Below are 27331 nucleotides of genomic sequence, written 5' to 3'. Positions count from 1 at the left end.
ACTTTTGTAAGGCCTGCTTTATAACATGCTATTTTTTTCTAGTAGTTCATTCTAACTATCAACTTCAACAAATTACAACTTTGGGGTTAGTTTCTGGCCGAGTTTCCCGGAAATTTCACAAAAACATCCTGATGAGATGAGCCCTCTGCTCATCACAGTGGTAGTCCGTCATTTACTGTAAGCCTAGAATTCTTGATGTGCCATTCAAGCACTGTGGCTTCCCACACCACCCATGCTGTTTAATACATGGTGATAGAGATTGATTAGACATTCTCAAGAATGCTTCTCCAGAGATGCAACCTGTAAACCCTGTGAACATTGTGCCCTCAGCAAATCCTGTTCTGCCTCTCTCATGTCTTACTCAGGTTCTAACACATCAAGCATTCTTCTGCAGCTAGGGGTAGAGCTGTAACCCCACCCTCCTCCCCAAATCAGAGCCAGATTTTTCTAAATAATACTGAACCCCCTGGTACTTGGCAATTCTTTAAAAAAAGGAACTGACTATTAAACATAGTATATAATCTACGCTCCGATTACCATTACTGCACAAGTATTTCATTGATCAGACTCAGATTTATAGTCCACAAGAAAAACACAGCTTTGTCAATGCTGGTAACTGCTCTAACTTTTTTTATTTTCATACCCAAGCCTCTAAGATATTTTCTAAATAAAGTAACTGAAAATATCTGAAAAGGGCAAAAAGTTTCATGAAATATATTTCCATGATCATAAAAGTCTTAGAAGATATTCAGGTAAAGTCACCAAGTCCTACCCTTCTCTCTGGACTTTCAGCCACGTTTTAAATTCTCCTCTTAACTACAAGTGAAAAAGATGGTCCTTGGTGTAGTAATTTCAACAGAAAGAGAAAAGTCACACAGAGAATAAGTTCCCCACTATAAACACCATGGCCTCAGCATCCCTTATCCCAAAACACCTGCCCAGGGTCCAAACAGCTGCTGCAGCCAGGCTGACAGCAACATCCACACTCGCTCCTCCACATACACCTCTCTGCTGCATGCCTTCTCTCTGCCAGCTTCAGGAGCTACTCCGGGAAAGTCAGAAGTGAAGGGCTGACTAGCCCTGGGAAGAGCCCTCACCCCATGGGGAGGGGAGTAGGGACAACCCCAGCTTCCGGCAGCAGGAACTGTTCACTAAGGTACCACACGTTGGCTTCCTTCTCTTCCTCTCACTGTCCCACTCCCTAATACGAAAGCTTTCTGGAACCTCCTCCCAAATAAACCACCTGAATTCAAAACCTCAGCTCAGAACCTGCTTCCGGGAAAACCCAGGTTAAGATAGTGGCCCAGTAATATGAACCCACCAGCACCCAGGTCAAGTATTACCATCCAGTACAGAGACCTAAGGAGATCCCACCCATCCCATTTTAAGGATGAGCAGCAGGAAGGGAAAGAAGTCAGTTGAAAATTCAAAAATTAAAGGGTACGTGGAGGTGGGGAAGGGGAGCAATTTATGAAGGATTCTAGAATTCAGGAATAATAGCAGCTATGACTGCTATCAATTACTCAATGTGAGTCATCATGCTAAGCAGAGTTCATTTATAGTTTTGAAGCCTCCTCCCTTGCTTTAGGGGGAAGCAACCCTACTTTTCCCACAGACCATATGGCACAAATGGTGCCCTGAAGTTCCCAACATCGGCCCTCCAGGTGTGGCACTTGATCAGCCTCTGTCCAGATATTTCAAATATCTTGGCCTTTGTAATTGGCATGATTACATGACCTTGGTCTAACTAAATCTAGGACCTTGGAGGAGGAGATGGATGGAGAACAAGGAGCAGCCATTTCCAATGGTTTGATTAGTGGTCAAGAGGTAAGTTTGGAGCTATTAGTGACCCGCTTGCTACCATGATGGAAAAGACTGTCCGGCAAGGCCAACAGAGAGAAAAGGAGAGGAAATGCTGAGTCCCTGGGTACAGCCAAGCCTGAAGTCCACCTCGAATTGGGCTCCTTAGTTACACAAATCACTAAATTCAGTGAATTCGTGGATGACACTTATCATCCCATTAAGATGGCACAATCAGTCCTTGGAGATATTATCATTGCTTCAGGTGAGGAATTTCATGTGCAGAAAGATTAAGAAATTTGATCAAGCCCTTGGTGTTAATAAGCAGCCAAGCCAAAAGTTAGGATTTTTAAACACATCTTTCTGACTGATAGTAAACGTGGAGATTTACCAAGGGAACCAAGTAAATTTATGCCTAGAGCAAGAGGGAGATAGATAAAGCAAACACATCCAAAAGCTGGCCGTCATTAAATCAAGGTGCTAGAGAAATTGTTCTTTCAACTTCTCTATGTGTTTGAAAAACATTATAATAATAAGTTGGAAAAACTTATCATACATGGTAATGTCCAGCCTTCTAACTAAGTCCAAAGCCCTCCACCTCTCTTTCCTCCTCACCATCATCACACCACCCCAGGTAATTCACCACACTGTTCCCACTTGTGTCCTTGCTTCTCTCATCCATCCTCCATTTAAAGAGATCTTTCTAAAGATAAATCTGATTATGTCTCTGCACTGGTTAAAACCCCCAAAAGCTCCACAGTGCCCTCCAAAGAAAGGTCAGACTCTTTAACTTACAAGGCTCTCCGTGGCCCTGGCCTTGCCCATCTTGCCCAGTCCAACTCTCACTTCCCATTCTGTCCCAACACATTCCTTTAACACTCAACCTCTCTCGCTTCAAATATACTAGTCATACGTCAAGATGTTTCTAGAAAGTCTTATTTCTCTCACCTGTAGACCTCTGAGCATGGTTTCCCCTCCTTGACACACACCCCCACCTCCTCTGTCCTACTAGCCTCACCCCATCCTGCTTCTCTTGCCTGACTAACTCCCACTCATCCTACAGGCCTTGGAGTCAACACCACTCCTTCCTCCAGAAACACGCCTCTGACAACAACAGTGCCCTGTGCTTCCCTGGTCACGGCCCTCCTCACACTGGACTCTGACTGCTTAAACCATCTTTACCGAGAGACCAGAAGTTTCACAAGGGCAGGGTCCACACCTCTCTGTTCAGTAAGAGAGAGAGACACTCAATGTACAGAGGGTGGATGGAGAGTGCAATGGTCTGAATGTTTGTGCCTGCCCCCTAAACTCATATGTTGAAATCCTCACTCCCAAGGTGAGATAGAATTAAAAGCTGGGGGCTTTGGGAAGTGATTAAGTCATGAGGGCAGAAACCTAATGAATGCAATTAATACCCCTATAAAAGAGATCCCAGGGAGCCCCCTCGTCCCCTTCCACCATGTGGATTACAGCAAAAAGATGGCTGACCAGGAAGTGGTCCCCCACTGCTGGCATCTTGATTTTGGACTTCTCAGCCTCCAGAACTGTGAGAAATAAATATTTGTTGTCTATAAGCCACCCAGTTTATATTATTTTGTTATAGCAGCCAGAATGGACTCAGATAGATGATAAACGGATGAAAAAGTAAACCATGGTAAGAGACAGAACTATATTACTTGACCTTTACTTTTTTAGTAAATTATGGTTAGCCACGTAATCATCAGGATATCCATAAAGTCAATCAACGTAGGGACTGCTGCCTCTCGTTCCTCAATAAAGGGAGAGGGTCGTGACATCTGCAATTGACCTTCAAATAAGGTTGTGTCCGTGTAGGCATACTCCAATATAAAGAAAAAAAGGCTGCAAATTGTTAATGATTATTGAATCTGGGCAAGTAAATTGGTGATAAGGGAGATGACTACATTATTTATTTTTCTGTATGTTTGAAAGTTTTCATAATAAAAGTTATTTTTGTCCCCAACTTTTTATGTCCCAGGAAGTACAATTAATCATCAGGCCGAAATTACTAGTTCCTATTTCCCACTCCCCAACTGACCCCAATCCTATACCTCAAAGAGAGAGGATAATTTTAGGAGAAAATTCAATCGGTATGTTTTTGACTTGTATTGCAAGCATAAAGCTTTGCAAATAGAAATATATAATGTCAGTTCCCTTTTTTAAAACATATGTTTCCCTTTTCAGATTTTAAACAGCATCTACAATAGGAACGGATTTAGCTAAAGCAGTGCATAAATTTGTAGTCCATGATGTACTGCATGTGTTTCTACAAAATACCTCTCATGAATAACTGAGTACGGTTATATGATTTAAAGATACATCTTTTCTTTAATAATAAAAAATCCTTGACATATTATATAATATTTACTAATAGCCATATTAATCAGGCATTGCCAAAAGATATTTACAGTCAGATTCTCTCACTTAATATCTCCCTGTGATGATTCCCTATTGAACGTGAGTCTAACTTTAGGATGGACAGCTAAATCTGAATAGAACGGATCATTAAAACATAAATGAAAAGCCGCCCAAGAATTGCTTAAACAAAATTAAAGAAATATTTTAACAGTTCTTGGTAAAATAGCTAACTCCTTTGGGGAAGATTACAAAGTATATCAGGTAAGATGCTTTTTAACTGCAAGCATCAGAAACCTTTACTTCAAAAGGCTTCAACAATAAAGAAAATAATTCTCAGGCACTAGAGGAAATCAAGAAGTAGAGCAGCCTTCGTGGTTGGTTCCATCCATCTCTCAGATCCACCCTTCTCAGAATGCCAACTTTGTCTTCATGCTGACCCTCGATCATATGATATCCCAGGTCAAGAAATCACCTCTAAGCACAAAGTCATGAAAAGGAATGGACGCTTTCTCTTGTTGTCTCCTTAGGAGCTAGGAAATCTTTCTCTAAGCCCTACAACTAACTACTCTTCATTTCTTATTGGCTAGGAATGGCCCTGTCAATCGCCAGAAAGAGACACTGTGGTTATCTAGACCCATCATCTGGGGCGGAATGAATGTCGGGGAGTCAAACACATTGACCACTTTGCAATCCTACTATTAGCAATTAGAACATATGAGGGAGGCATGTCACTAAATACTGAGAAATACATAAAACACCACAAGAATAACAATACGATAAAACGAAGACGGAGGATGGAAGAAGGGAGGGAGAAAGGATAAACGGGTGGATGGATGACAGATACAAAGATCTCAATTCTAAATCAGTCTAAAATGTCTAAAAAATATAAAACATTAAGGGGGAAATTTATAGGAAGTAAAATTATAGAAAATTCTATCTTGTTATAACAGTATTAATTATTTTGTACTCTAGGTCAAGGGGGACCACTATTATACAAGTTTAGCAGCTTAACACCATGAGCCTATTCCAGAATGTCAATTTCCTGGAAAAAGCAAAGACCCCTTGGTTTCTGTGACAGCAGGGTCTATGTACTCTTCCCACAGATGTCTGCTCATCTCATTCCCTCTTCTCCCTCAGGTGTGTGCTCTCCTCCTTGGGGAGCTAGCCCTGTCCAATTAAAAGTAAGTGCACCCTCAGCCCACACTGAGAGCCCACACTCCCTGTCCTGCTTTGTTTTGCCCCATGGAACTTACCACAGTCTACCATCTTCGACACATTTCCCTGATTATTTTGTTTATTGTCTATTTCTCTATCACTAGACTATAGGCTACATGAGGGTAGAGACTGTAAGCTACATATTCACTTCCCTCAAACAACGCCTAACACACAGTAACTCTCAGACGCTATTTGTTGAATGAATGATCCTCACCTTATTCACCTGATCAGCAACATCTGAAGCTTGACCCACACCCACCTCTTACTCTTCTCACACTACACTTTCTCCTAGGCAATCTCATCACCATCCATAGCTTTAATTCAAGTCTCTAGACTCAAATTTGTATCTCTAGCCAAAACCTACCACCCCTTTGAGTTCCTGATTGCACCCATAGCTATCTAACTCAACATCTACATCTGATGTTCAGGTGTCAGCCACCTCAAAAGTCAACATAGCCCAAATTCACCACAGTATGAGAAACTCTAATCTGTGCTTGAACAAGCCCCAGGCGATTCTGATGCACATCCAGTTTGATAACCAGCCTCAGCTAGGGCATTGATCTCTCAACAGAGAATCTGAGACCTCACATGGCTCCCTCCTTCCACTGTATCCCAACCCCTCATCCCAGCAGCCAGTGTCTTCTGCTCACAGTGGCTCAGAGCAAAAGCCAAGGTCCTCAAAATGACCTACAGGGTCCTCTGTAATCTGGCCCCCATACCTCTCTGACTTCACTCTGGTCTCCTTGCTATTGCTCAAATACAAAAAGCAAGCTTCACACCACACCCCGTGCACACCCAACTTGTCCCTCTGCCTATACATAATGTGCTCCTCCCAGGTAACTGAAGGTTCAATCCTTCACTCTCTTTTAAGTCTTTGCTTAAATTTCATCCCATCCCACTAACAGCATACAAAACTCACATACATACACAGTGCTGGCACTCCCAAACTTCACACCCTGCCATACATTTTCTTTATCCAGAGTACTCATAATATGCTATGAAAGGGCTTGGTATGTCTACTCTGTTTCTTCCCATTAGACATAAGCTCCATGAGGACAGGACCTTGGCAGTACTCACTATTGAACCCCAACACTAGGACAGCATGGGCACTCCATAAATATCTGTTGAATTAATTTAAGTTAGCTACATGGGAAACACTTAATAATGGTTGAGGAAATATTTGCACCAAGCCTCGATATTAGGTCAATTACCTTTTTATGGTTTTAGTTAACATAATACAATGTATCTACACCAGTTATCCACCACACGTGCTTTTAAAAGAATGCAAATTAATCTTCAAAAAAGGTGGACCAACATGAAGAAACTAGTTTCCAAGATGCCATAAGGATTTACTTTGTCCTAAAAATAAAAACCCCAAACCCAAAATTAAAGAACTCAATCTAAATATTGTTATGAAAATAAAAGCACACACACTGTTACTTTCTTAAAAGGGTCAAGAGCAAGAACAAATGATGGAAAACAAGAAAGCTCCCAAATAAAAATCAAACATTCAGAAGAACAAATTGGTAGACCTAAAGAAAAAGAATCCATTCTAGATGGAGTTTGTGGGAGCGTGCGTACCCGGGCCTGTTTTACTCCATGAAATACTTAGTACTTCAAAAAAAGGGGGAGAAAATGAATCCTCTTAGGAAATCTATTCTTCAACCCAAAAGAACAGCCATGGATGGCTTGGCCTCCAGATTTGCCCAATCTCTGGGGCATATTTGCAGTCAGTTCAACCCAGCTACGTCATTCTCCCTACCCTACCCTACTAGGCCTACCTTTTACTCCACATGGCTTGGCTACAGTCATCTTAAGGCCAAAGTTTTCAAGTTTTGACCCTAGTTTGAATAATTCCATGTTCTACTACAGCTTTTTACATCATACCCTATTCTGCCTTACTTTTAAGTTGTTTGGTTAATTTATGGTCATTTTCAGGGGTCTCTAACTAGCCAGATTCAGGCTGTAAACATTTTATTTGGCTGGTTGTATCTCTGAGCTGAAATTCTTCCAGACAAGAATGTAACTGCAAGTAGTTTATTCGAGAAGTGACCCCAGAACACAGTAGGAAAGTGGAGAAGTGAGACCAGAAAGAGAAGGAAGCCACTAAAAGGTACATTGCTGAGGAGATCCCCACTGTAGTCAATTGAGATTCAGTCCCCTGGGGAACCATGGAAGCCAGTTTAGGTCACACCTCAGGGTTGCCCCACCTGGGAGATGAGGTAGTTGGAGTGGTTATCCACCATCTGCTATCAGTGACTGGTTGAGGGGTCCTGGGGGCAGGCGTGGGTGGGTGGGTGGGGTGGCTTTCACTCCAGTCCTGGAACAAAGAAAGCTCTAAGGCTAACATTTGGAAGACTTAGAGATGCACAGGAATAGTGAGCAGTGAAGGAATAAAGTCTGCTATACTGTGTTTTCAAGTAATTTTGAAAAATTTGAAAACGATATCATTCATAAAAACATTAAGGAATTTATTTGGCTAGCTATGTCTCAAGCTGCGTTCCCCAGAAGCAGCCCAGGTCACTTCTGTATCACTTAGCACCAACCAGCAGGCTCCTGTAGAATGAGTTCTCTCTCTCCACTAACAACCCGCACGAGCTATCCTGCTGTTCCTCTGGGAACTCTGTAACAGACTGTCCTAGCCCATATGCCCTGATGGCTGCAGGACCAGCTCTTCTGCTCCTATATCATGCTGGGTCCTGGGAAATCTGGGGTTTTACTTCTTGTCTGGGAAAGAGGTCTCAGATGCCCTTTCCCCTTGAATCCAGAACCTTGTTGGTTTTATATGGTCTTTTTCCCTGTTCCCCGCTCAACCTGGGTGAAGATGGAGAGGCAAAGACACAGCCCCTTCTTGGGGACCCACCAGTACATAAGCTCTTTCTACACTCCCTCTACCCCTCCACTTAGCCCAGAGAAAATGTATCCGGGGGAGAAAGAAGTTTCTCTTTTGTATGTTATCTTTTTCCAAATCTCTTTTCTATGTTTGGGCTAGAACTTTAGGAATTCAGTGGCCAAAAACTGAGCCCATTCTCCAGAGACAGAGTGATTAGGAAACAGGCACAGGAAATACACATCAGTTAAGACATTAAAATGCTATGTCATTGTCATAGGCTGAATTTGTGTCCCCTTCAAAATTCCTATGTTGAAGTCCTAACCCCCAGTGCCTCAAAATGTGACCATACTTGGAGATAGGGTCTTCAAACAGGTTACTAAGTTAAAATAAGGTCACATGAGTGGGCCTTCATCCAGTATGACTGATATCCTTATAAGAAGAGGAGATTAGGATACAGGCATGTAGACAAGGAAGACCACGTGAGGACAAAGGGAGAAGATGGCCAATTCACAGCAAGGACAAAGAGGCATGAAACAGATCCTTTTCTCATGGTCCTCAGAAAAAGAACAACCCTGCTGGTGTCTTGGTCTTGAACTTCTAGCCTCCAGAACTATGAGGAAATAAATTTCTTATTTAAGCCACCCAATCTGAGGTATTTTTTTATGACAGCCCTGCAAACTAATACAACCATTATATGCACATAGAGTATGTCTGACACATAGCCCAAGACAAAGTCCTAAAGTCTCCACAGAGTCTTGCAAAAGAAGCCATGGATATTATAGATGGATATTATGAATAAGATGAGAAGAGCATTACAGCAATGAAAATCATAGAAGAGTATACACTACAGCTGACAGACAAAAAGGAAGGAAGAGAGATTCTCTGGATTCAGTTACAGGAAGAGGTCAGTGGTGCATGGAGGCAGAATGGGTTAGTAAGTTAGGTAACCAGGTAGAGAGGGAAAATGAGAAGAGCTATGCAAACAGCAGAAAGTATGAATCAAGAGATTATTTAAGGAATTGGTACAGAAATCACCAAATCTATAAAGGCTTTAGCTTGAAAATTAGTAAATCAAATCAGAGAACCAAAACACAGTAGAAACTATCAATATGAGAAAGATGGTGCCGGGCTCCAGGGGAAGGAGAGCTCCCGGCCCCTTTGCACACCTCCCCCTGCACCAACACTCAGGAGGATGAATGGGGCTGCATTCTTCCAGGGAAGGTCCGAGAAGACATTAATCAGCCTTTAGCAGTGAACTCCCAGCAAAAGAGTCAAGCAACTGGCTTGGGATCTCTGGTCTATCTTGTGCCCTAAAAGTTAAGTAAAACAAAGGCCAGGGGCATTTCCATGACAGACAGGCCCCCCTCATACACACACACACACATATATGTACATGTATACACACACAAATATATAAATCTATGGTCCTACAAAAGAGAGAAGTGGTGTTCTGGGATTAAGGTATAAACAGGCCCCTGGCTAAAAACAATCATAGCAGCAACTTAATATCACCTAATATGTTTGTGGCAACCTAATGTTTCTAACATATATAGGGATTTATCATCAATAAATGACTGAAAATAGGCCAAAGTGCAGTAATTCATACCACAGCATAGGACATGAGCTATACTGTCTATACTTTTTATGGCGTACCTGAACATCCATAGCAGTCCTAGGAGCCAATAAAACGTGTTTCTAAACACAACAGACACCATTTGTAACCTGGGAGTGCCTGTCCTCCTTCCTTTGGAAAGGGAGGCTCCAGTGGTCCTTCGATTATTAACCAAGCACCTATTCAATGCCTGACAATGTGCCTCATGCTAAGGGTACCTGTCAACCACAGTGACTTCTCCTACAAAGAACAGAAAACTAAATGCGAAGGTACTGCCTCACACTACTATGACAGTCCAGAGGAATCGTGCTTCAGCGAGGTCCTGCCAGCTTCCCCTCTGCTGACCAGGACAGGCCCTACTCCACTCTCTTCAGCATGTTGGCTCTGGCCCAAGATGATAGCAGGACAGTCTCTAGACCACAAGTACAACCATCCTTTCTGATGATGGTGAGGAAATTCCTTTCCCAAAAAGCCCAAGCAAACCTTGACTCAATTAAACTGGGTCAAATGTTCATTCCTGAACCAATGACCACGGAATGTGTGTGAAAGACTGTCTTTAGCCTAGTCAGGCCTGGAGCTGAGTTGGGGCCAGCATCCTCTGAAGCACATGGACTACGTGTTACATGACAGGAATACTTGAAAAACCTGATAATTAAGCACTGCTGTACCAAGAATATGTTGTACATGTATGTGTGCGTGTGTGTGTACACACCTATGTATACATGTGTATATATACATACATAAATATGAATGTGTTGCTACATATATATGTAAGTACATATATATAACCCAACTTAAAGACATTTGATCTAAATGAAAAGAACTTTAGATGGTATATGCTTAACAACACATCAGTGATGCAAGCAACAAAATCCTCTGGAAGTTCAATTTCAGGAGAAGTCACTAGATGAAATGTCAAGAAAAGGCTACACAGAGAAGTACAGAAAGTGAAGCAGAGGAAAGAGAACTAAGAAAAAGAGGAAGGATTGTTATTCAACATAAATGTAGACGTTCACAGTGTGCCTGCGTTATATGTTTGAAATGTTATCCTAAATGTATGAATAATACGGGAATTTGAAAGATGATCCTAAAATAGCATTCAGAATACAAGCAAATTAAATATCCACTGTCTAAAATTCACCAAGGCAAGAAAATAAGTGCTACTTGTAACATATCTGATTATAAGCAAAACCAGACCTAATTGCTAAGCAAAACAAAATTATCACATTCAAAGGCATCTAAACAAAATACCAAAGTTTGTCCAAAAGTTTCTCTTGGACATGTTTTGTTTTTTTTTTAAATTTTACTTGACTATCTTATAAGGCACATACATTTTACGACAATTTCAAAACAGCATGTATGCCTTGAAAGACACTAGTTAGCAAACTACGATCCATGGCCTGTTACTTTGTAAATAAAGTCACATCCACATTGACTCATTTATTTTTTGTCTGTTGCTGCTTTCTCACCACAATGGCAGAATTGAGTCACTGTGACACAGACCATATGGTCCACAGAGCCTAAATTATTAACTATCTGGCCTTTACAGAAAGTTTGCCGATCTGTGTTTTAACTAACTTTTTTAAAATTCAATTCTTGAAGTTTTTCATAATAAAATTCTGGGAAAAAATTTTTATTTTGAAAAGTTGAGAGTTTAGTAACAGATTTACAAAGAAAATGCCTTAAATAAAATAACCATAGGAGATAATAATGAAAGAATACTCACAATCTTTCAAGGAGACTTAACCCGGAAAAGGAGCCATTCTTCAGCTCAGATATTTTATTGTTACTCAGAATCCTAAAAATGACAGGAAAAAAGTGTAAGTTGCCTAATAAATGTACACCATCATCATCAAAGTAATTTAGCTCATTATATTTAAACCTATAAGGAATGCTAAGAAGTCATTTTTTACTCAAAGAATTTTTCAGATGCCTGACAAAAAAGGGAGCTTCTTACCCTTTGAGAAAATACCCAAAAAGTTTCACTCGCACATCTTGTCACCTCTTAAATCAGTCCCGTCACACTTAACCAAAAAATTTAAAATAAAACAGGAGAGAAGTCAACACCAAATAGCACTAAGTTCAAAATGAGAATAAACAATGGTACGTACATTTACATAATTAACCAAGTTATATAAGTTGAATACTGATTTAAAAATTGGAAACTTAATAGAAAAATGCATAACATGTGCTGTATAAAGTACTGACCTTACAAATAAAGTACTCTCTAGAAATCATTTCAATAATGCTGCACATTATTTGTCATTTAACCATACAGTCACATGCTGCATAATGACATTTCAGTCAATGACAGACCGCGGATTCAATGATGGTGCCATAAGATTAGTACCATGCAGCCTAGATGCGTAGTAGGCTCCACCATCTAGGATTGTGTAAGTATGCTCTATGATGTTTGCACAACAACGAAATCACCTAACTATGCATTTCTCAGACTGCATCCCCGTCATTAAGCAACGCATGACTGTATACAAATCGACATGTCTGCAGGTGTGAAAATAAATGCTTCTCGCACACACTCACACACAGACAGACACAGGTCGCCATATCACAGTTGTATACCTCATGTATCAGGACAATGTTCTTAAAAAAATGAACTGAAAACAAAAATTGCTTGAAGTAAGTTATAGTCGAGCCACCTCCACGGCAGGACTTGCCTAAAAGACTGTGGACATGAGCCTGCCTCCTCTCCAGGCTTTGTGACTATGCGCCTTTTGCAGCTAGACTACATAAAGAAGGTGAAAATGCTAAAATTATGTGATTTGGGGGAGTGGGGATACCAAGTAAGGAAAATGAGAAAACCAAGGCGAAGAGTTAACGGCCCAAGACCACACAAGCAAATGGCAGAACCAGATTAAGAACCTATGCAATCTCCATTCCAAGTCCCACATTATTTAACATACGCCAATGTCGATCAAGAGACACTACTGGCATTTGGGGCAAAAAATTCTCCAAGCATGGTGTTGCACACATTCAGGGGCAGCCTTCACAGAGGACATGGTTGAGTGGTGCCCCAATTCGCTCTCTGAGACAGACCAACACAGCAATTCTGTGTAGATACAAATGTTAACAGAGAACACTTCCGGGTCATAAGATTTCAGGTATTCATTTTTATTTTGTCTACTCTCATTATTCTAAAAAACACTTTGTTATGCGTATTAAGCAAAAACAGGCATCTGACATTTGATTTTCTGTTGATATAAGTGGAATTTTTAAAAATCCCTGCTCAGGCAGATCAATATTTCAGAGTCTTTTTCGTGGGATGATCAGGAACTTCTCAAGTCAAGCAAACCCAGGTTTGAAGCCCAGCTCTATCACTTAAAGTTACAGTGATCTTGGGCAAGTCACTCCACCTCTCTGTAACGGAGAGACATATCTCATTCATAAAATGGGAAGAATACTATCTACCTCATAAACACTAGAAGGAAATTAGAAAATATATGACACACTCAATGAGTATTCATTAAATTTCAGGTTCTGATCCTTGGTTCTCAGATACACATCTTCCCTCATTTTCATGTTTCTGAAGTCAAGACATATCTTGCAGTCAAAGTATATTACTGGGTAGTATTTTGTCTCTCCCCAAAGCTGTTACTAAAGCAAGGAGACGGTTTCAACCATTGGGACCAAGAAAACATGGTGATCAAAAACATTCCAGTTAAAATACAATACCATTTTCTCTAAACAAAATTGCAAAGGTTTTTAGAAGGCAAGCAGGCAGCATGGCAAAGCAAACTTTCACTCACACACAGCCACAAAGGTCACTGGAACAAGCTTCTCATGCAGCCTGGCAGTGCACACCCAAAGCCACCAACCTTGCTACCCTAACCAGACATCAATCCTGAGCGAACAAGTCACCAAATCTGACAAGAGATATATTCAACAACTTTACTTCAGCATGATTTATAACAGACAAAAATAAGAAACTACCAAAGAGGTCAGTTTATGTAAGAGGATGAGTTAAATAAATCATGGTCCATCCAAACAACAAAATTCTTATGCATCCATTAAAAAATGATTCATTCAAGGGGGCTGGCCCTGTGGCCAAGTGGTTAAAGTTTCAGCAGCCCAGGGTTTGCCAGTTCAGATCTGAGTGTGGACCAACTCCACTCATCAGCCATGCTGTGGCAGCATCCCACATGCTAAGTAGAGGAAGACTGGCACTGATGTTGCGAATCTTCCTCACGAAAAAAAAAAAAGATTCTTTCAAAGGGAACTTGATCAAAAAAAGCTTACCATTAGTTAAAAAGCAAACAAAACTGAGACCACTGATTGAGAAGAATCTATGTAGAGACCAAAAAAAAAATGACTTGGAAGAAATCCATCAGAATGATCACTCTCAGTGATGAGGTTTCTGCTAGCTTCTCCTTTATTCTTTATTATCTTGTAGTATCTTTTGAAATATCTAGAATATGACTCTTATTTTTAAAATATTTCTTCTCCTGATGATAAATGTAAGAATCTTAATTAAGTGTAACTTGAAATTGAGTTAATTTTGAATATAATTGCATCTTAGAAATAAAAATTGAGTAAGGACTATTTTATTTATACTTTGAGATTAAAGACAAACTTATTTACTGATATTCAAACATGTCATGTAATGACTGTTTGCAACTTAAGAAGCACTAAAAGTTGTACAAAGAACAAGGATATTGACATCCAGAGTGCAGGATTTTAACTGAAACCCCACCAATAAATCAATGATTTCGTTTTTGATAGTCACTGCATTTTTCTAGGCAGACTTCAATTTCATCATTTTTAAGATGGAAAAAATCAGACCAGAATGATCACCAAGATCTTTTCTAGTTTCTTTTAATTTTCTATAATTATTCATTTTAATGACAAAGCTGACAAACTTTATGACGACCAAGAATTTATAACCAATAAACCAAAAATAAGGAAAACTACACAATCTACCAAGCTCAGTGACATGAGTGTCCCGTCTCTGCATGAAGAATGAAACCCAAACATGGAAGTAGCTTGTGAAAAACTGCCAGGGTGGTGACAGAATTATACTCTCTGTGAATCAGTACTGCTTCCACAAAAGGATTGTCATTTGCTCAGTCATAAAGGCTTTGGTACAATAAATGATAAATTTTATGGAGGAGAGTAAAAAGACATTTCATCACACTTAAAAAGTTATAACTGTAACCTTAAAAATATAGTTTACAACCTCATGTTAATATATTCAGTCTACACATTACTTGGTGTGCTTAAGGATTTTGTGTGAGAAAACAGGATCAGTAGGAATAAATTCATGCCGCAGACAGCTTTTATACTCAATTTTGAGACTAGGGACTGTGGAACTAGCAAATGCATAATATCATGTATCATTATCAACCTGAAACCCATTCATAATCAATACTTTTGCTGACATCTTTGAAATTTCAACTTTCCAGGAGGTAACTAAATGAAAAATATAAAACTTGACCAAAGTTATAAAGCGTGTATATACTCATTTCTGTTCTACACTAATGATGTTACCACCACATGATCTACAGACAATGCTCAGGAACGCTATTCTGGGCTCATGTCTCTCGAATTTAAACACCATAAGAAGAGTCTGATGTCCTTTGGTATCATTTAGCACAGCACCAAGTCAGTATGTTATTTATGCCAAAACATGAAAAAAGGAGTAAGACTTAATGTAAACATGTTTCTTAAAAAAATCAAAAGTTTATGGAGCAGAAAGAAATAAAAATTAAGTATTACAAGTTTTCAATTGCTTGCTATTGCAAGTCTCAGAACAGAATGCTATTAACAGCACCCACACCCTGAATGGCACAAGTCAGAGAGCAATCCTCCTTTTGAGAGGAATTGAAAATATATTTCAAGTGCATCAAATATTCAGATCAAATGTTAGGACTATAATTCTTGAAGTCAACCACTGGAGGGAAAAAACAGATAATCAATCCAATAGGGTTATTGTAGTGGGTTGAATGGTGGTCCTCCAAAAGATGCGTCCATCCAGAATCTGGGAATGTGACCGTAATTAGAAAAGGGGTACTTGGGATGTAACTAAGGATTTCAAGATGAGATCATCGTGGATTAGGGTAGGCCCTACATCCCATGACAAATGTCCTTAGAAGTGGGGGGAAGACTCAGAGAAGGTCATGTGAAATGAAGGCAGACTCAGAAAGAGATAAAAGAGAAAATGGAAGGCAGGCCGAATGAGAAGCCATAATAACTAAAGATTTTTCCAGACATAAGGAAAGGAGCAAATAGGACTATGTTTTAAAATGTACTATATTTTAAAAACCTTTTGGATATTTTTTAACCCATAAGCAACGATAAAAGACAAAAAACAAATATTTACAACTTCTATCAGAAACAATGGACTAATTTCCCAAATATATAAAGAGCTCTTAAAAAAAAAATTCCCAACAGAAAACCCAGCAAAGGACATGAACAGTTAGTTCAAAAAGTAAACATTAATGGATCATAATCATATGAGGGGGTATACAAACTCAATCAAGAGAGAAATGTAAGGGGCTGGCCCCGTGGCCGAGTGGTTAAGTTTGTGCGCTCCGCTGCAGGCGGCCCAGTGTTTCGTTGGTTCGAATCCTGGGCGCGGACATGGCACTGCTCGTCAGACCACGATGAGGCAGCGTCCCACATGCCACAACTAGAAGAACCCACAACGAAGAATACACAACTATGTACCGGGGGGCTTTGGGGAGAAAAAGGAAAAAATAAAAAAAAATCTTTAAAAAAAAAAAAAGTTTTTTTAAAAAAAAAAAGAGAGAAATGTAAATTAAAACTAAAACAAGATATCATAAATCACTTATGAAAGTGGGAAAAAATATAATAACATTTTATATTCAGAGGGAAATAGCCACTCATATTTGCTATAAATCAGTACAACCACCAAAGAGGGCAAAGTACAAATGCATATATAATATTTTACCCATTAATGCTCCATCTGGAAATTTATCCTCAAGACTTTCTTGCAGTTTTGAAAACTATATTACATGTTAAATATTATATACAGTCACGCACCACTTTGTGACAGGGATACGTTCTAAGAGATGTGCCGTCAGGCAATTTTATCATTGTGCAAACATCACAGAGCATACTTACACAAACCTACAGGGCATAACCTATTGCACACCTAGGCTATATGGTATATATCTTATGAGACCACCATTGAATATGCTATCCATCACTGACTGAAACGTCATTATGCAGCACATGACTGTAATTGTATATTTATATAACAAAATTATTCATTGCACTACTGTCTGTAAAAGCTAATGACAAGATATTTAGGTTGAGTCTAGTAATATGAGATTAAAGTTATCCACTAAATGGGATATCATGTAGATGGGGGGTTGCAGAATGGGGGGAGAGGAAGCTCCTTCGGTATTCACGTAGAAAGATCAAAGATATACTGAGGACTGTCGGCATGCATTTAAATATTAAAAGTTTCCATCCCTTCACATTTCCGATTTGCTCAAGTAATACAAATTGCGATGATACAACTTGCTCCTGTATTAGATTTATCATGTAGAATACCTGTTATTGCCACATCTTTATCAAGCACAAGAAAAACAGACAATACAGCTAGTCTACACTTTTGAGTTACTAACCTCAATGGGCCCATGGCCTAAACTTCGAGGGCCACCTGTGATAAGCTAAAAACAGGAATGCAAACTTCTCAAAAGTAAATTTTTAGTGCTTCACTTCATTTACCCCACTAATGAAAACTGGTGTACTCCCATGTTCTTCAAAGTTCTAGTCCATGGGCAGCCAATCCAACCCGCCACCTGTTTATACAGCTCACTGACTCTAAGAGTGGTTTTTATATTTTTAAATGGTCGAAAGAAAATCAAAAGAATAATAGATGAAAATTACATGAAATTCAAGTTTCGATGTTCTTAAAGTTTTATGGGAACACAACCATGCCCATTTGCTCACATGTTGTCTATGGCAGCTTCATGCTGTGATGGCAGAATTAAGTATTGTTAACAGACTGGCTAACCAGGAACGCCTAAAATATTTACTATCTGGCCTTCACAGAAAAAGTCTGTCAACTCCTGTTTTAGCATATTCTGTCCTCGTTTACCCTCTGTTTTCAGGCAAATGAAAATCAAGTGCTGATTTCTAAATTAATTCTTCCTAGCAAGAAAGAATAAATATCTACTGGATTTCAAAACCCCCCATCAATCTGAATAATCTTTATATTAAAATCATATTTAATTCCATGTGACATCAGCAATTACCTTCATTTTGTCCTAAGTATTTATTAGTTTGTTCACCAATGTGTCCTCCTCTTAAGTAGATGCATTCATTCATTCCTGCAGGAAAAGTGCTGGATGGTGGATGGTATACTTTAGTTCTTATGTGTCAAAAAATGTTTTGCCCTCCTTCTGTCACATCATCTTGTTTTAACAGCACTGATCATCTGAAATTACTCTGTTCAGGTATTTGGGTATTTACCATGTCTCCCATGACAAGGGAAAACCCGTAAAGTATACAGATCTTTTCCAACTTGACCATCATCACATCCCCACAAAAAAGAACATAATGGTGACCATCTGAGGGATTCCATTGTGCCTGCCACTCTTCTCTATGAGGACATACTCAGTCATTCCTCACGAGAACCCTATGATATCAGTACCATTATTTTCTCCAAAACAGTAACAAAATTTTGCAAGTCAAGGTAACTTGCCCAGGTTCACACTCAGACCAAGTGGCTGAGTTAAGACTCAACCAATGTATGACACATCAGTGACTCGGGCAGCTAGGGAGGCGTGCTACTGGGATCTCCCTTCACGAGAGAACTTGCACAGGAGAGCTGTCAGCTGACAGCCTCCAACAGCAGCTGCCTAGAGGATCCCCCTCAGTTTCCAAGCAGAGCCCACCGACTGTGCAGGCAATGCCAGCCAAGGGCTAAGGACAGCAGCGCTAAGAGGGCCCTCCATTCCTGGCCAGGACAGGCTCCCCAGTGGTCAATCTCTGCACCAGAGCTTCCTGTTGGCCTGGTCGAGACTTTCTCGTTGCTGCACTGTGTCTGAGGCCTGTCCCACCCAATCGTCCTTCCTTGCCCCTCTCCTTTCACAGATCCTAGACCTGCACCCCCGTCTGAAGGCTTCCCATGCCCACAACTGCTTTGTCTCCCTTTATTTTTCATAGTTATTTCCCCCCATGAACATCTTGCACTTCTAACCCCACCCTGGCCAGTGCTTCCCAGAGGAGCCAGCTGACAAGAGGCCCACGATATCAGTTCAATAAATGAATGAAATAAAAATGTGGCTGGGTTTAAGGTTCTGTGTTCAAAGATCCCTTACTCAGGAATTAAGGACACAGCATCTATAATGTACAGGCATCCAGAAACACAGATGAGAAGCACATATCTCAGTCCCGCTCTCATTCCTTCTTCTCTCTGAGGCTTATGGAAATTTTTTTGGGGGGGCGGGGGTGGGAAATCAAAAATTCTACCAAAACTTCTAGATTTCTTCTTTTAATATTGCAATGAAAGTGTCCTAAGTTACTTTTCCCCCACATTTTAACTCTTTCAAAATTAGGACCACCTTAAAACTGCTATCAAAAGAAATTTCCAGGGCTGGCCCCGTGGCCGAGTGGTTAAGTTCGTGCTCCGCTGCAGGTGGCCCAGTGTTTCGTTGGTTCGAATCCTGGGCGTGGACATTGCACTGCTCATCAAACCACGCTGAGGCAGCATCCCACATGCCACAACTAGAAGGACCCACAATGAAGAATATACAACTATGTACCGGGGGCCTTTGGGGAGAAAAAGGAAAAAAAGAAAATCTTTAAAATTTAAAAAAAAGAAAAAAAAAGAAATTTCCAGCTGCTAGGAAAAGGAATAGGTCATGAAGTTAACAGTGGTTGTCATTGTTGGCACATACACAAACCGTGGTTGAATTTTAAGTCTGGATCCTTAATTATGGCTTAATGTTTATACATGAAGGTTTCACTATGATACGGCACTGAAATAAAAAGTTGCGCAATAGAAGATTGCATATCATATGGCAGTCAGCGTAATTAAAGGCAGTAGAAATGTTAAATCTCTCAGAAGTTAACCTTCAGGAGAGGCTGGTAGGATCCATTCACATGTCATGGAGAACCATCACTCAAGCGGCTCACATGTCTCTTAAGCTGCCAGTTCATTTGTAAGGGAAGCAGTTAAACTCCCGTAATACATGATTAAATTATATTTGGAAGAAAAACAAAAAACTTGTAAAATTAACCAAGTAAAAGGTACAAACAAAACCCTAATATTCTTCATAGATATCTAAATTGTATTATCAAAACTAAAGACGCAAAAGAAAAACTCAAGATCACTTTTATAAAAAAAAGCTCAGTGGGTTATGGCATATGCATCATACTGTCAAATGATTTAAAATATATTTATCATAGAGACATAGGAAGAAAAAACTGAAAAAGGGGGAAAACGCTATCAATAGCAAAATCTGGTAAGTCTGGGTAAAAAACCTAGGAGGGTTCTACCCATTATTCTCTTAACATTCATGCAAGTTTGAAATTATTTTCAAATAAAGCGTAAAAAGCTTTGTGTTCAAATGACACCATGAATAACAAGAATGGTCAAGTGATTCAGAAGAAGTCTAACGAGAGGCTGGAGTGGTATTTGAACGAAGTGCTGAAGAAGTGGTATTTCACGGTGTGTGAAAAGAAATAGACACTTTTACAGAAACCCGCTGTCTCTCAGCTCCCGCACTGAAACGCTGTTTGGAAACAGACATCTGACTGCTGACGGCATCTTAGAACCAAAGAAACACAGGCTGCTTTTTCCTTCTCCTCTGGATACCACCTCTCTTAGACCTATGCTCCACATCCCTTAATTCTGCTTCATAATTCTCATCTTAAACCTTTTGCTTTGAAATTTGGAAGAAATCCTCTGCTCAATTTTCCAGCCCACTAGTTTTCTAAGTCCCCAGTGGTTCCCATTGTGCACCTGAGCCCACCTACTGCCCCAACCCCCCGTTCTAACATTTCAATCTCACTGCAAACTTCTCAGAACTCCTTTTCTCCAACAGTTCCTTTCCCATGGACGTTGTGGCTTTATGGGTTTGCTGTTCTCTTGCCTCTGAGACTAAGAATCAAATTTCCTGTATTAACTTTTCTTCAATCATTCTGTGATTTCCTGCCAAATGTCTGATGATCTTTGGTTGCTTGTTCATATTTACAAATGGGGGTGTGGACTGATGAGGAGTCCTTACTGCAGAGGATCCTCAAACATAAAAATAATGGTGAACAGATAAGAAAGGGAGATGGGAACAAAAGCGCCTTTATTTCCAGGTTCAGAAGACTCACATCCTTGGAAAGTGGGGACACAAAACAAACCTGGTGTCCCCAACAACTTCACTTTCTGGCTACAGTCACCCACTGGTATTCTGCCTTGGCAAGTCTCCCAGTTTGTTTAAAACTAAGCTAACCAGCTTTCTCCCAGAGGCAAACCCTGTAGCACCAAGCCCTCTGAGCCAAACTCACTGAAAGCGGAACCAGAACAGCTGTTTCAGGGTCATTAATTCCTGGCCAAGCTCTCTCCTTACCCACTTTTGCCACTCCCTATAGTTTTGATTCTTGGGCATCTTCCAAGATCCTGTTAAGAAAATTCATTTTTCTAGTTATTCCCTCTTTAGTCTCTATTGGGTTGTAAGTTCCTGTCCTGTGTAGTTTCACCATCAACCTGATCCCACCTGTTTTATTTATTCCACAACATTCTCAATGCTTCTGGACCTTTCCCATTCTTCAGCCCCATTTAGTTATGGGTCTGTTCATATTTTTGTGTTTTTATGTTCTTCTATCATTTTCAACAGAATTTTGCAAGCAAAGGAGCAAAAAGTAGACAAGTGTGATGCAATGTACATCCACTTAGGAGGTCAGTCGTAAGGGGTTCTTTTCCTAAAAGTAGAGGTCTCCTTCCTCTCCAGCCTTCTCTCTGGATGCTAAAAGATTCGGGGGCAGGCTTGTTTCCAGCCCATCCCCCGCCCCCTTCATGCAGGGAGGCTAACATTTCCCTTTGCAAATTCGCCAAAACCCACAGAAATATCTCAACCACCTTTTCACTTAACAGAGTGATTACTTCTAATCACAAGGTGCCTGTTAAAACAGAAAACCTGATACGTCAACCGAAGTTAAAGCCCCAGGTTCCCTGTAAAACAGTCAGGTGTCGCTGAGCACACCCATTCTTAAGTGCCACAGTCATCCTGCTCCAACCTCCAACTGCCGAATGCAAAGCAAGGGAGTTAGACGCTGGGCCTGCTGGCAGGAAGGTGTGGTTCTGTCCTCTGACCTGGTAATTCTTACCAACTGTTTGAGGTCACTTTTCTAGTCTCTGCCCTGCCCCAATAATTACTGAGCATGAGATACAATATCAGAGGGTAGATTCCGGATTACGAAAGACCTGAATTTGAATCGTAACTCCAGGATGTGGCTTCAAGACTTTGGACGAGTTCCTCAACCTCTCAGTCACTCAATGCCTTATCTGTAAGGCATCCTGGGCATTTCTAAAAGAAAATATAGGGCTTTGGTGAATGTGTGACATAGCACTTAAGGCAGGCCCTTACCACAACTTGGTAGGGTCCAAGCAGCTGGACAACATCACAACTAGAAAATGGTAAAGTTGAGACCTAGAGGTTTCCATTCGTAAGTATCTACTGGTGAGCAAAACACTCAGAAACTCTACGTGGTAACAACGCAATGGCCTGTCAAACCCACTGTGCAGAAAGCTGAGCGTCACTGGTTAGCAGCCTGGGAACTCAAAGTGTGGTAGCTGAAAGCAGAGGCTGTGGGGCAGGATGCCTGGGTCTTCTCAGTATTATAAACTGTCAAGAGATCCCCTCTCTGACCTTCAGTGCTGGAATCCATAAATGGGGATAATTATTGTGCTGATTTGTTTAGAGCAGGGGTCAGCAAACTCTGTCGCACAAACTATTATTATACACAAAGTTTTGTTGGTACACAGCCACATTCACTCATTCGTGAGCTCTTGTGGCGAACTGAGTAGTTACAACAGAGACTGGATGGGCTGCATACCTAAAATATTTAGTATCCAGGCCTTTACAGAAACAGTTTGCTCACTCCTGGTGTACAGCACTGGTTCCCAACTCTGCTACATATCAAAATCATTTAAGGAGCTTTAAAAAGAATGCCAAAGCCTACACACATATACACCCCCCAATTAACTCAATTTTAGGGCACAGGGATCCGACATCACTTAACTCCCCGGATGGGCCCTACTAGCCCACGGCTGACGCTCCCAGCGCGCGCGAGCTCACCAGGCCCCCAGAGCAGCAAGGGGTTTGACCTGAACGCAACCGTGAAGCGGACCATGGAGAGACCAAGGAAACCGTGACCACTTTGGAGAAGCCAGAGCCAGAGTGAATGAGGGAACAATCCAGAAGTCTGCTTCTAATGACACGGAACTATGAGAGGGAACATAAGGTAGGTAATACTACACAAAAATAAATAAGGAGGGAGACGGAGGGAAGGAGAGATGGAGAGGAGACAACCTAGGAGATGTGATAACAGCATATAAAATTAAAATTCTTTGGAAAAACATGACTTGACTTTTTAAATTCAGTAAATAATGACAGTCATGACTAAGAAGCAAATCATGAAGAAGACTGAAGTATATGCAAATAACAGGAGCTTCAGGGGGGCAAAATTAAAGAAATAAAAGGAAATGTCTCCAGTGAAAGCAGATGCGAGGTTTCCAGGGGCTGGGGGAGGAGGGAACGGGGAGTCACTCTTCAATGGGAACAGAGTGTATGCTGGGGATGATGAAAGGTTTGGGGTAGAGACAGTGATGATGTTTACGCAACACTGTGAATGTCTTTAATGCCACTGAATTGTGCACTTACAAATAGTTAAAATGATAAATATGCATATTTTACCTAAGTAAAAGAGAATAATGTGAAATAAAGATTTGTACATAAACCAAAAAAAAAGAAAAGGAGGTGTCTCCAGTTTGAAGAAAGACTCGTAAAGACTAACCATATGCCAGGCAAACCAGTGGAAAAAAGAAGATATACATCTAGGCATATTCTGGTAAAATTTCTGAATTCTGCGATACAAAAAGATCCTCTAAGTTTTCAAACAGACATGAAAACGTGGGTGTTTCTATTATTTGGTTTTAATATCTTTTCTGTGGGGTTCATGAACTGAGGGAGAGTTCAGCACACAGTCACGCACCACATAATGACGTTTCAGTCGACGAGAGACTGCGTAGGCCATAGTGATCCCATAAGATCAGTACCACACGGCCTAGATGTGTAACAGGCTATACCATGTAGGTTTGTGTAAGTACACTCTGTGATGTTTGCACTATGATGAAATCGCCTATCAACTCATTTCTCAGAACGGATCCCCATCATTAAGCAATGCACAACTGAGCTTTGTCTTCTTCAAGCTGTACACAACAGAAATTTCAACTTCAATCTCTGCAAGGTGAATGATTATTTCAAATGAGACAGCAAGTCAAAGATATCAATTACAGGGTGACAATATAATCTGTCATCAGACTCCTAAGAACAAAAGAAGGTGCCTTTCACAATTACACTAAGACAACAAGTGTGTCAACCTGAACACATGGTCATCTTTTAATTACTCAAATGGTTCGTTAACCTTTCAAGTTTCCAGGCATTTTTATCAAAGACTTGACTTTCCTTTTTAAGGATTGTTTTTTGTTATAATTATTTCAGATTCTTTATTCTGAAAGAATTGAAGTTTCATAAATTAAGAGGAAATAATCTATTTTTCTGTTAGCATTAAACAGTACATTTATCTGAAATTAAACAGCATTTGGTTAAGAAAAACTAAAGCACTTTTTATGCTGGACTAGGTATCTTTCAAAAATGCCTAAAAATGAAAAACTGTTTGTTAAATAGCACTTCATCTTATGAACACATCAGCTCCAAAGAAAAGGGAGCTCATTTTTCAAGGTGTCTGTACATCATAAAGAACACTGGACCTTAATATTTATGAATACAATAAAAATTTATTTGGCATTTTAATCAAATGGAGAGTTTTCTAGTGGGCCATACTGAGCTTCTTCTAGGATTCTGAGTGTATCGATTTTTAAGCTGAAGCTCTTGATGATGGACCTACTACTCATCAACTGAGAATATATCTGAACACCTACTGTGTGCTAGGAGTGACTAAGTATAACTAAGTATACAGAAATAGACCTCAAGGACTAACATCACACACGAATTTAGTGAGAAATGCTACAAGAGGGATGCATAACTTATGGAAAAAGAACAGAGTTTAAATGTTACTAATCATTTGAATGATTAGGGGAAATGTTTCTGAACTATGTTGTTAAAAAAATAGAAGAAATTCAAAGGGCAGACATGGAAGGGGAAAATCCTTTTAAACGGAGATAACCTCTCAAAGGTCTATATTAGTTATCTATTGCTGCACAACAAATTACTGCAAACTGAGTGCTTTAAATCAACACTCATTTATTGGCACACAGTTCTGCAGGTCAGAGGTCCAGGCACGGGGTGAGTGGTTCCCCAGCTCAGGTGGAACTGGCTGCAGAGAACCTGGACACCAGTGGTGGGGATGCACCTGAATTAATGAAGGGGCGGGGGATCAGTATAACAGGCAGTCAGAGACACACACACACAGGCAGACAGACACTCTGGAGGTCTTGCTGAAAACATGCAGGAAAAAAAACGGAAAACAGTGTAGGCTAAAGTAGAGAAGTCCTTTCTGCCTGTAGGCAGTACTGAGAGCCATGAGCACAAGGTCCAGATCGCAATCATAAATTTTGTTTAAATGTAAGGCTGATAAAATTCAGGAGACAAGTTCTAAAACTCTAGAGCAGAGGTCAAAAAACTTTTTCTGTAAAGTGCCAAATAGTAAACATTTTAGGCTTTGTTGGCTAAGAGGCAAAATTAAGGATGTTAGGTTGGTACTTACAACGAGAGAGAAAACACATTCCCACAATTTTTTGACAAAACTCAAAGTACAATAATAATTGAGGATAATTTCTTTGTAACGCTTGACAAAGACTCACTCCTTGACCAGACCTCAGTGAGGGTCCTCTGAGCCCTCTTCTCGACTAGACCTCAACCTCGGGCTTCCACGTCTGTCCTTGCAGAGTCCAGTTTTAGCAAGAACTCTGCTAAGTAAGTTTAGAGAGAATCCTCCCATCCTTGATATCTGATCCCCGTTCAATGTCTGATCAAATTCATCTCCCACCATTCCCCAGGTGATGTCTCATCATCCTGTCCCACGTTCAGCAAACCCCCCCCCACCCCTACCCTTGAGGTCTCCTCTTAGCAACTGTCCATCCATTGATTCCCCACAACCTGCGTCTTGGCTGTAAATCCCCACTTGTTTTTGTCATATTAGGAATTGAGCCTAACCTCCTGCCACATATTGCAATAGTCTTACATCTATCACAACAGACTTGAATAAAGTCTTCCTTACTGCTTTAACAAGCGTCAGAATACTTTTTTAACATACCGGCCAACTAATAAGAAGAATGGATTTTTTTTTGTTGACACTTCACTTAATTGGGGTTCCCAATCATGAAATCAACTGCAAATGTAAAAAGCCATTCTTAGCTCACAGGCTGTAGAAAAACAGGTGGCAGCCCAGATGTGGCCACCAGTGGGCCGTAGTTTGTTGATCCTTGTTATTGGGAATGCAGTTTGGAAGTAAAACAGCTAAGAAACTCCAATACATAGATTCCCTCCAAAGCATTTCCCACGTGACAGCTTCGAAATAACACTGGAGAACGCATTCCGTGTCTGGAGAGGGAATGTAGGAATGCAGAATTAGCCTCACATGAAAAGGCACATTAAAAAAGAAAGGTTACCCCATCCAGCCCTTTAGTTCCCTCTTATTTCCTTGAGACTAGTTTCATTAAAAAAGAGAAAAGCAGAAACGGGCAGATTTGAAGCAACAGAAACCCATCAGGTGTATGACTCTAAGCCCAGCTGGAGCTTCTAATAAAGTTCAGCAGTGATTTTCAAACTTGACTGAGATCCAGTTTTCATCAAATAATTCAATATACATATACACTGGATATTATTCATTCATGTATTCAACTAGAAAGATTTATGGAGTGTGACTGATAGCATTCAAGATGCTGGGGAAAACGGAGAACAAGAAAAGCCCTGCCCTCTGGGAGGTTACATACTGGCAGCTGGGGGTAGACAAAATATGCAAAACGGGGAATACGGGGAATATGGCAGCTGGTGAAAAGTTCTTCTGGGAAAACAACACAAGAAACAGGGATACTGAGATGTAGCTGGGGTGGAGTTACCATTTTAAAGAGTGTGGTAAACGACATTCTCACCGAAAAGATGGCTTTTTTTAATGAATTTTAATATGGTAGCAGTGGGTATACACTATAACAAATTAGAAAATACAGACTAGCAAAAATGAGGAAATAAAATTATATACCACTACCTAGAGATTACCAGCTTAATAAATCTCATTCCCAATTGTTGTCATCCACATATACTTACAAGTGT

At 40.3% G+C, this 27331-nt stretch overlaps 1 protein-coding gene across 2 annotated transcripts in view; it reads right to left on the bottom strand.

Moving 5' to 3' along the window:
• The window catches only part of ADGRA3 (adhesion G protein-coupled receptor A3), a 122096-nt gene that overhangs the window by 75260 nt on the left and 19505 nt on the right, over positions 1-27331 (bottom strand). The window contains exons 1-2 of one of the 2 annotated variants that reach the window (XM_070613070.1): positions 18077-18469; positions 11563-11634 (exon numbers count right to left, since the gene is read on the bottom strand). Coding sequence is in view for 1 of the 2 variants with exons in the window: in XM_008541515.2 (XP_008539737.2) it covers positions 11563-11634 (72 nt within the window). In the remaining variant the exon portion in view is untranslated. Of the gene's footprint in view, positions 1-11562; positions 11635-18076; positions 18470-27331 lie in introns of those variants that run through there. The other variant, XM_008541515.2, reaches the window with a different exon arrangement.

The sequence above is a fragment of the Equus przewalskii genome, chromosome 3, assembly GCF_037783145.1.
Source record: "Equus przewalskii isolate Varuska chromosome 3, EquPr2, whole genome shotgun sequence".
Lineage (NCBI taxonomy): Eukaryota > Metazoa > Chordata > Mammalia > Perissodactyla > Equidae > Equus > Equus przewalskii.
The sequence above is the reverse complement of the archived record's forward strand: the minus strand, read 5'-3'. Positions and strand labels throughout refer to the sequence as shown.